This window comes from Crocuta crocuta, unplaced genomic scaffold (assembly GCF_008692635.1).
Source record: "Crocuta crocuta isolate KB4526 unplaced genomic scaffold, BGI_CrCroc_1.0 scaffold1954, whole genome shotgun sequence".
Taxonomy (NCBI): Eukaryota; Metazoa; Chordata; class Mammalia; order Carnivora; family Hyaenidae; genus Crocuta; species Crocuta crocuta.
The window spans coordinates 129,041-138,087 of NW_027528644.1; the positions used below are offsets into that span (position 1 = coordinate 129,041).

Genomic DNA, 9,047 nt, shown 5'->3' on the forward strand with positions numbered 1-9,047 from the left:
CATGTCTTCACTTCTCGCGCTTCTGCGACACACGCGCGGTGGCCCTTTAAATCGGCGCGCGAGGCCCCGCCCCCGGCCCGGCGCCCCTCCCCTCCCGCTCGCAGTCCACCGCCGCAGCTTCTCCCGAAGCGCGCCCCGCCCTCCCCAGCTGTGCACCCTGCGTCCAGCTGCGCGCACGTCGGGAGTCCCAGACATGTCCGCGGAGAGAGAGGTAGCCGAGGCAGCCACCGTGGTGGCGGCGGCCGAGGCAGGGGCTGGAGANGGAGGGCGCCGGCGTCGTTGTCGCAGTGGGCGAGGGAGTCAACGACCGCAAGGTGAGCGGGCCAGGGCAGGGCAGGGCAGGGAGACTGCCCAGGCCTTGGGGCAGTGGAGCTCGAGTGNTGGAGAACTGGGTTTATATTGGGGCGTAGGGAGTGGAGATGGAATTATCGACCCCTCCTCAACCATTTCAATTACGGCCGCCGCCCAGAAGCCGCCGCCGAGACTGTGGGTTGGGGTGGGGGGGAACACAATAAGGCACCCATGCGCACGCGCACAATNAAAACCACACCTGTACCCCGGCCCACCAAACACTGCCTGGGTAATTGTGGTCTGTGACCCTGAGTACCGATTAGTGCCTCTTTCCCCGAGGGAGCTTAAGGAGCTATGTTGTCAGGGTTGGGCGGGGACGCATGACCCTGCCAGAGCCCCAGTCACATGCAGCCCCGTGGTCTGTGGGGGTGTGAGGAGGCCCCTCCCAGAGCAAGGCCAAAGAGACGAGGCACGCCCATCATGGAGGATAGGGAGCCTGCCACTCGCCCTCCCACCGGCCTTACACACGGCCTAACTCTGCTCTTGGGGTTGGCGGGGAGGAGCGGGGGGCGAGATCGGGTCTCTGGATCATTGTCTTAGGCTCTCTGTGTCCCGTGACTACAATATCTCCTCCTCCAGTGACTCAGCCAGAGGGCCACGACCCCAGGCTACCCTTGGGAACGTCGGAGGGAGGGCAGGGAACACGCCTCCGCCTTCCTCGAGGAGGACCCTCACCTCAGAAACCGCAGCGGTGTCCATCTGGACTGGNTCTGCCGGACTGTTTCTCTTTTCCTTTATCGTTAATCTTGGCCGCAAACCCGGACACCAGGGAGTTCCAAATGAGCAGTTTTTTGAGAGAGTTGGGGTGAAGCCTTTGCATGTCGTTTGTTTGGGGGTTTCTTTTTAAATCAGCCCCCAGCAAGGGAGGCCCCTCAGATGCCTGCCAGCCTCTTGCACGACCTGCTAGTCCCAGATCCCTGAGCTGGAATTCTTGGATTTATTGTGCATGCAAACATCTCCTCCTTAAAGGGCTTCTCCCTCAATTCAGCTCTGGCCCCGCCCTTTCCACTGACTTCTAAGTAATTCTTGAGAAGATATTAAGGAATTTTGTGTGTGTGTTGGGGTGTGGGGGGAGTTGTAGTTCATGTTTGAAGGCCACCCACCTAACCTCCCTCCCCACACTTTCCGCTTAGTAAATACAGGATATCCTGTCCAGGCCAAGAACCTGATGTAAGAGGCTGGATTCTGTGGGGAGAGCCCTCCCTCCCTCCTGATGTCTGGACTGGGGAGGGGTCATGGCCCTGCCCTGTGATGGGCTGAGGGGTGGGCACTAGCCTAGGTGAGCAAGCCTAGTCCTGAGCCAGCCTGAGACTGGTCAGGACTGGTCACGACCCAGGCTGAGCACACTGCTCTTTCCAGCACTCCTGGGCTATTTCTGAGTCTGCTGGTCCTGAGGTCCTGGGGTGGAATGCTTCACATTCCCCAGACCTCATCTCAGGCCAATGCTTGCAAGGAAAGATCTCAGCCTGCATCCTCGTTGTCAGTGGAATGCGGGGACATGAAAAGGGGTGTGTGTGGGAGTCCCATCCCCTCTTCCCATGCATCCCAAGTCCTCCTTAATATACAGAACTCCCATCATTCCTGGCAGGGACCAACAGAGACCCAGATTGTCCTGGAATAGCACCCACACTTCCCTCTCCTGGGGCTTCAGAGAGTGAGGAGAGGCCTGTCTTTCTCCTGAGATTGCTGCTTTCCCTCTGCCTTCCTCTTGCCCCCAGATGCTAAGCTGGAGGGGGAGATTCAGTTTTCTTTGCCCCCTTTCCCTCCTGCAATGAGGCTCTTGTGCTGGTGGCTGAGAGAGTGGGGGCGGGGGGATGCTTCTTCCTGGTGGATAGGGTTGTGTGGCTGTCCTTGCCCATCACCCCTCCCCCTGACTCTGAGTGAAGGTGTTTTCTAGGCCCCCACTACTGACTCAAATGCTTCTCAGGAGGTGATTGCACCCAGCCCTAGCTGCTCAGAGATCTTTAGCGGCACTTTATCTTTCTTATTACTTCATACTATGAACTGCTTCCTATGTGCCAGACACCAGGCTAAAAATTACCAAATGATTTTCTTTTTTGCCACTTAATCATCATAGCTACCCTGTTTTACAGACAGGAAAACTGGGGCTCAAAAAGGTTAAATAAATCTTATTTGCCCAAGGTCCACACTGTTCGGTAAACAGCAGAGCCCATCTTTCTTTAACCGAAACAGTTTGATCTCTTTAACAATACTTCAAGCTGCCCTAACTGTAAGCTTCTGGCATTCAGGGATCTTACACAATAGTGAAGTTTAAGATCTGTAAAGTGGAGATAAGGATAGAGCTGGTAAGGATTAATTGAGCATTTATATAATAATAGACTTATAGCACTTAGGGGCACCTGGGTGGCTCAGTCCATTCAGTGTCCAGCTTCGGCTCAGGTCATGATCTCACGGTTCACGAGTTTGAGCCCCATGTCAGGCTCTATGCTGACAGCTCAGAGCTTGGATCCTGCTTCATATTCTAAGTCTCCCTCTCTGGATACCTTTCCCCCACTCACATTCTATTTCTCTCTCTCTCAAAAATAAGCATTAAAAAAATTTATAATAGACTTACAATACTTATAATAGGTCCTGGCCCTTAATAAGCACTCAATAAAGGTAAGTTAGTACTGTTTTTGATGGTATTATTACTATTACTATTACCATGACTACCGTGGCTGCTTCTATCTCTACTTCATTGCCAGGAAGAGGACCTTGTACGTAGCAGGTGATAAATCACCAGTGGGTGAAGGAGCGAGGGACTGAATGATGCTCTTCTTCCATTCTTCAAGGTGGGGGACCGGGTGATGGTGTTGATCCGGTCAGGCATGTGGCAGGAGGAGGTGACTGTGCCCTCGGCCCAGACCTTCCAGATGCCTGAGTCCATGACCTTTGAGGAAGCCGCTGCCTTGCTGGTCAATTACATCACAGCCTACATGGTCCTCTTTGACTTCGGCAACCTACGGCCTGGCCACAGCGTCTTGGTACACATGGCTGCAGGTGACAGGCCCCCTCCCTTTCTCCCCTCCTCCTTACCCCACCCAGATGTCCTTCGGGCCCCTTCCCTGCAGCCCGTCTGGACGGTTGTCATGGCAACACCAGGCTGCCTCGGCCTATGGCTCCCAGAGGCCTCTGCAGTATTGTTGCCGTGGCAACATTCAGGCACCAGGTCCAGCCTGGTGTGCTATCCATAGCAACGTGCCCTCACCCAGCACCCCCTCCTTTGCCAGCTACCCTCCCCCCAATTCTCAATCATGGAAATTGGACATGGTTATGAGGAGAGAAAGCCTCAAAATGGGCCTAGGCAAAATGAAGGTGATGAGCAGAGTCCTTGAGAGGCAAGAATAGAGAGCGGTGGCGGGGTGACTGCACATCCCCTCCTTATGAGAGTGTCTTGCTGCAGGGGGTGTGGGTATGGCCGCCGTGCAGCTGTGCCGCACAGTGGAGAACGTGACAGTGTTCGGAACGGCTTCGGCCAGCAAGCACGAGCTGCTGAAGGAGAACGGGGTCACACACCCCATCGACTACCATACGACCGACTATGTGGATGAGATCAAGAAGGTCTCCCCCAAAGGTGGGATCGGGGTATGGGTACGGGCAGGGGCAGGATGGCAAGGACAGGGATGCGGCACTCCAGATCTATGGACCCTAATGCTGTCCCTGGGCCCCCATGCTCTGTGACAGGAGTGGACATCGTCATGGACCCTCTGGGTGGGTCAGATACTGCCAAGGGCTACAACCTCCTCAAACCCATGGGCAAAGTGGTCATCTATGGTGAGTTAGTGGGCTGGGGCTGGAGGGGGGAAGCAGGGTGGGTCTGAAGGGTAAGATGCAGGGGCCCAGGGACTCCGGTGCTCAAAGGAGCATCGGGTTAGGGGCTGGCCTGGGTGATGCATTCAGATTGCTGCCTTTGGGGGGACAGCTACTGTCGTTCTCGTTCACTACTTTTCCTGCGGGTCACAGTGAATTGTGTGTTCTTTCTGTGCTCCTATTTGGGGATTTTTCCAGATGCAAAATCAATCAGCCTGCCTTCCTTTGTGCTACCTTCCTGGGCTTCTTGGTCAGGCTTGTATTTTCATTTGAAAAGCGATTTCACACATGGGGAGGCTGGGTGGCTCAGTCAGTTCAGTGTCCAACTTCAGCTCAAGTCATGATCTCACAGGTCATGATTTCGAGCCCTGTGTTGGGATATGTCCTGACAGCTCAGAGCTTAGAGCCTGCTTCAGATTCTGTGTCTCCCTCTCTTTCTGCCCCTCCCCAGCTCACACTCTTTTTGTCTCTCTCTCTAAAGTAAGTTAAAAAAAAAAAAAGAAAGAAAAACTATTTCACGCACAAAAAAAATCAACAAATAAATAAAGATTCGGGCAAGTTTTGAGTCAGCTGGGATCTGTCTGGGCCTGGCAGCCAGCAGGCGGGGGGTTATCTCGTCACTCCCAGGCACTGCTGTGGGTGATTGTAAGAGGCCCAGAAGGGGCGGATGAGCATGGATTTGGGCAGGGATGTGCCCAGCACCTGGATTCACAGGCCACGTCTCCTCGTCCCTCAGGAATGGCCAACCTGCTGACAGGCCCCAAGCGGAACCTGATGGCCCTGGCACGCACTTGGTGGAACCAGTTTAGCGTGACCGCGTTGCAGCTGCTGCCAGCCAACCGCGCGGTGTGCGGCTTCCACCTGGGCTACCTGGAGAGCGAGGTGGAGCTAGTCAGTGGCGTGGTGGCCCGCCTCCTGGCTCTGTACAACCAAGGCCGCATCAAACCCCACATTGACTCTGTGTGGCCCTTTGAGAAGGTGAGTGTGATGGCTATGCAGGGTGNGGGGTAGGATTCCTGGCAAGGGGAGGGCTGACTCCTTTAGGCTGGCTCTCCCGAGGGGCCGGATGGCGCTGGGAGCAGAGTCTTGTCTTCCTGCGCAGGTGGCGGATGCCATGAGGCAGATGCAGGAGAAGAAGAACGTGGGCAAAGTCATCCTGGTGCCTGGACCGGAGAAGGAGAACTAGGCCGGGGCTGGCGGACCCTCGGGACCTGGGAAGAGAGAAGCTAGGGAGCCACAGCGTGTTGGTCACCAGACTTACGTTTCGTCCTCCTTATAACGCTCTCTGCCCACTCGCCCCCGAAGGTCTCCGTGGTGATGACCTCTCCCCTGCCCTGTTCTTTCTCCTTAGGCAGGGCCCCCTCCCCCCTTCCTGCCCTCTGAAGAGGTTGGGAAGTGACCACTTGGATGTCTGGGCCCTGCCAAGGGGACAGGGAGGGTCAGAGGGAGGCCGGCTGCTTCCTGCCCCCACCCTTTCCCTGGGCCTGCTGTGCTGCTTTTGTGCCAAGGTTAGCCAGTCCTTTTCCCTCCATTTCTGTGTGCTTCCACCTCTGCCTCATCTCCCCTCCCGCCCCTGCCCCACACACCCCCGCCCCCAAAGAATCGAAATGTCAGCTCAGGATATGGGGCCAATCCGTGTGAATCCAGCATGTCCCTGTCTCGCCCTCGTGTCCCTTCAGCCCAGGCCAGCAGGCGCCCACTTCTGAACTCTGTTGTCCCCTCGTTGCATGGCCTTGTCCTCTGGTCCCCATCTTCTTGAGCACAGCTGGGCTTCTTCCACCTCCGGGTTTTCTGCCACTCTTAACCAAGGCTGCCTCTTACAACACGGGTGGGAATCTGACCTGCTTCCCTAGGTCCTGACTCTGTGGGAGGGACACAGAGCCCCACCGCCCCCCTTCACTGAGTTCTAGTGGATTTGTTCTCAGTGCCTTAGCAACGGAAAACCTGTGCTTGTGCATCTGGGTGGGTGGGGGGGTCCCCGTCTCACACCTCCTCCTCCGCCCCTGTACTCCCCGGTGCCTTCCTCGTTCTGGTGGAGGTAGGCTTTCTGCCTCTCTGTCCCACAACACTGCCAAAAATCTGTGTGCGCATGCTTGGGGGGGGGGGGCAGCCCCTAACCTCCCCGGGTCTGTGCCGTGTTCCGTCTATGGGGCTGTCATTTCTCTCTGGGTGGTAGAGGAGAAAAAGGCGGGGCGGCGTTCTCAGCCTCGCAGATAAGTGTGGCATTTACCAGCCAGAGCTCTAAGAGGCAATGCCATCTGTTTCTTGTTCTGGGACCAAAGTCAAAATCGAAGCACATTTCCCGTGTCGTCCAAGGGAGGCCCACTGCCTTCTCAGAGCAGGAGGGCAGCTTTTCAAACTCAGCCCCAAACTTTGTTTACATGGGTGGGGAGATGGAACAGGGGAATAAGGAGGGGGGTGGTGAGGACCTGGGCCACCCGGAACCAAAGTGGGGACTTCCTGGTGCGGGGGTACGCCTCCCTCTGCTCCCTGATACGGAATTAGGGAAGGTTACTGCCCAGCTATTGCCAGCGGGAGGTGGGGGGAGGGGCTCTGCCTCTTCAGTATCTAAATGAGGCCTAAACTTGTGAAGGGCGATTTCTGCTTTTGTGTACCCCACCCCATTGCCGTTACCGAAGCTGCCTTTGTGTTTGTGTCAATAAAAAGCCAAACCCTGGGTCCTGGATGCTGCCTCTGAGAGTGGAGGGGAAGGTGGGCTCCTGGAAGGTTAGGGCTCCTCCGTGCTCACATCAGGTTTCCTTTCAGGAAATGAAATGAGAAGACGGTCACACCACTTTTATTGTTCTTGGGACGCATTTCACAAGCCATAATCCCAGCCGCTGTTGATGGCGCCCTCTCTCACACCTGTGCACCCACCTCCAGCCTGGTTCGAGAGGCTTGGCAGGGGTGCAGGTGAGGGGATGAGAAGGGCAGGCTCTTAGCCCGCCGTGCTGGTGAAGACCGCCAGGCCCCGCTGGCCCGGGGGCACGGCTGTCAGGGCCTCCACCTCCCCACCTCCATGGGAGGGCTTCTGGAAGTAGACCTCCAGGATGTCCTGCAGCTCCGGGCCGTCCAGTATGTCAGGAATGTTGAGCACCAGCACTGACTGGGCCACTGGCCGGAACACGATCTGGAACAGGAGCCAGGAGACGGGCAGGGCTCATGGGAGTCAGGGACTGGGGGGCAGGGAGTGCCCCCAGGGGTCTGGGAAGGGCCGGGAGCCCTGAGAGGCTGGCTCTTAATGGGGAAGGCAGTGGAGTCTGGGGACTCTGATCCTTTCTTAGGCAAGTTTCTGGCAGGCAGACAGGTTCCCGGCCCAGCCACCAATTCACCTTCCCACTTACCTCCGCCTTCTGGATCTCCCCACTTAGGAAGGGAGAGATTCTCAAACGGAAGCTTTTTGTGCCCAGTGGCACTGTAAACTGGCCAGTCTGGCACAGGTGCTGGGCCACTGTGGGAACAGAAAGGGATGGACCTCTGCATCCAGGGCTCTTCTCCCCCGTGGCCTGATGCATCAGCCCCAATCTCGTCGGTAGGGCCCTTACCTGCATTCTTAGTGAAACCCAGCACGGCACCCCCTGGCAGCAGCTTCCGACTCTCCACATCGCCACCCCCGTTGCTGGTCTTGCCAAAGAAGATCTCCAGCTTGTCCAGCAGCACCTCGTCACTCAGCCCAAGCCCTGCAGGAAACCCAGTGACCAGCACACTCCTCCTGCTTATGTGTCTGGACACCTAGGGACAGACAGGAAGGAGAGGTATAGCCCCCCGCCCCCAGCCCCCCTGCCCCAGTGCATGTCCCTCTGCATGCCCCAGGACGCTGTGGTTCTGTCACCTGCATGGTGGTCACCATGGGCAGCTCCAAGGACTGGACTTGCACCCGCAGCCGGCACTCATCGATGCCGATCTTATGCTCCTTTTGTTGTAGCACCCTCTGGGCCACTGGGTCGGGGAGGCAGGGTCAGTACCGGGAAGCCTCCCAGCCTCCCTCCCAGGGGCCTCTGTGAGAGCTCACCCTTGGGGTCATCGAAGGTGACCAAAGCAGAGCCTCCAGGCAGAGGGTAGCGGATCCGCAGTTTGGAAACTGAAGACTTGGGCACTTCTGTGCCCTGCTGAGTGTGTCCTCGGAACACCATGGGGACCAAGGGCACTGGGAATGGGACCTGGAGGTGGGGGAGGGGAGGCGGATGCAGCCTTCAAGGGTGGGAGAGGCCCCACCGCCCCTAGGACGAAAGTGTTCCATGAGATTGATGCCAGGGATGAGTACACTTGTTGAAAGGAGAGCTGGATAAATGGGTGGATGATCGTAGGTCAAGCCTGTAGGAGCACTCGCCACGCAAGACGTTAGTTTGTCCTCACAAGCCTGCGAGGTTGGTAGCTCCGTTTTAAAGATGGGAAGACAGGTCCACAGAGTTCAAGTAGCATGCTGGAGGTCATGCAGCAAGAAGTGGCAGAGCCAGGAGAGAAACTAGTGTTTTCTACCGCGCCACACCCCTCTCCCAGCGTACCTGGTCCTCCTGATGGGAGAAGCCCTTGAGTTCCCTCCTCCGCTGCTGCAGCTCCTGCAGCCTCCTCTTTAGTCTGGCCTGCTCCTCCCGAAGGCCACGGAGGNGACATTCATCTGCCTTCCCAGACAATGAGCTCAGGGAATAGAGACCCGATTCTGGACTCTCACAGCTGATGCTCAGCTCCGGAACAGCCCAACCCCCTCCCCCTGCCCCGGCTGGCCCTGGTCCACTCTCTCAGGACTCGGCCTCATCTCAGCTGGGGGAGGGGCAGGGGGAGCCCTCCCAGCAGCCACAGCTGCTTCGTTCCAGAAGCGTTTAACTTCGTTCCAGAGCTTGCATTTAACAGACACTGAGCTCCTGCCATGGGGTGCTGGCCACTGG

General features: G+C 57.1%; 2 protein-coding genes across 2 annotated transcripts; one reads left to right on the forward strand and one right to left on the reverse strand.

Annotated features, from left to right (window-relative positions):
- The first annotated feature begins 266 nt into the window (after nt 1–266).
- Nucleotides 267–6,838, forward strand: VAT1 (vesicle amine transport 1). The gene is made up of 6 exons (XM_077755253.1): nt 267–314; nt 3,144–3,351; nt 3,755–3,925; nt 4,036–4,125; nt 4,898–5,139; nt 5,264–6,838. The coding sequence occupies exons 2-6, from the start codon at nt 3,159–3,161 to the stop codon at nt 5,345–5,347; spliced, it is 780 nt and encodes a 259-aa protein (XP_077611379.1). The 5' UTR covers nt 267–314; nt 3,144–3,158; the 3' UTR covers nt 5,348–6,838.
- A 104-nt stretch (nt 6,839–6,942) lies between these two features.
- IFI35 (interferon induced protein 35) lies at nt 6,943–8,783 on the reverse strand (the record flags this gene model as incomplete). Its single annotated transcript, XM_077755235.1, has 6 exons — nt 6,943–7,291; nt 7,506–7,612; nt 7,707–7,893; nt 7,994–8,100; nt 8,174–8,321; nt 8,667–8,783. Coding segments are annotated over 6 exons (858 nt in total), but the record flags the coding sequence as incomplete, so codon positions are not given.
- Between the last annotated feature and the right edge of the window lie 264 nt (nt 8,784–9,047).

Bases quoted from the DNA above. Each gene is read 5' to 3' on its own strand.
- VAT1 (XM_077755253.1), top strand. From the start codon at position 3,159: ATGGTGTTGATCCGGTCAGGCATGTGGCAGGAGGAGGTGACTGTGCCC. The intron at 3,352-3,754 runs GTGACAGGCCCC...GTCTTGCTGCAG, and splicing joins CTTGGTACACATGGCTGCAG to GGGGTGTGGGTATGGCCGCC. The intron at 3,926-4,035 runs GTGGGATCGGGG...GCTCTGTGACAG, and splicing joins CAAGAAGGTCTCCCCCAAAG to GAGTGGACATCGTCATGGAC.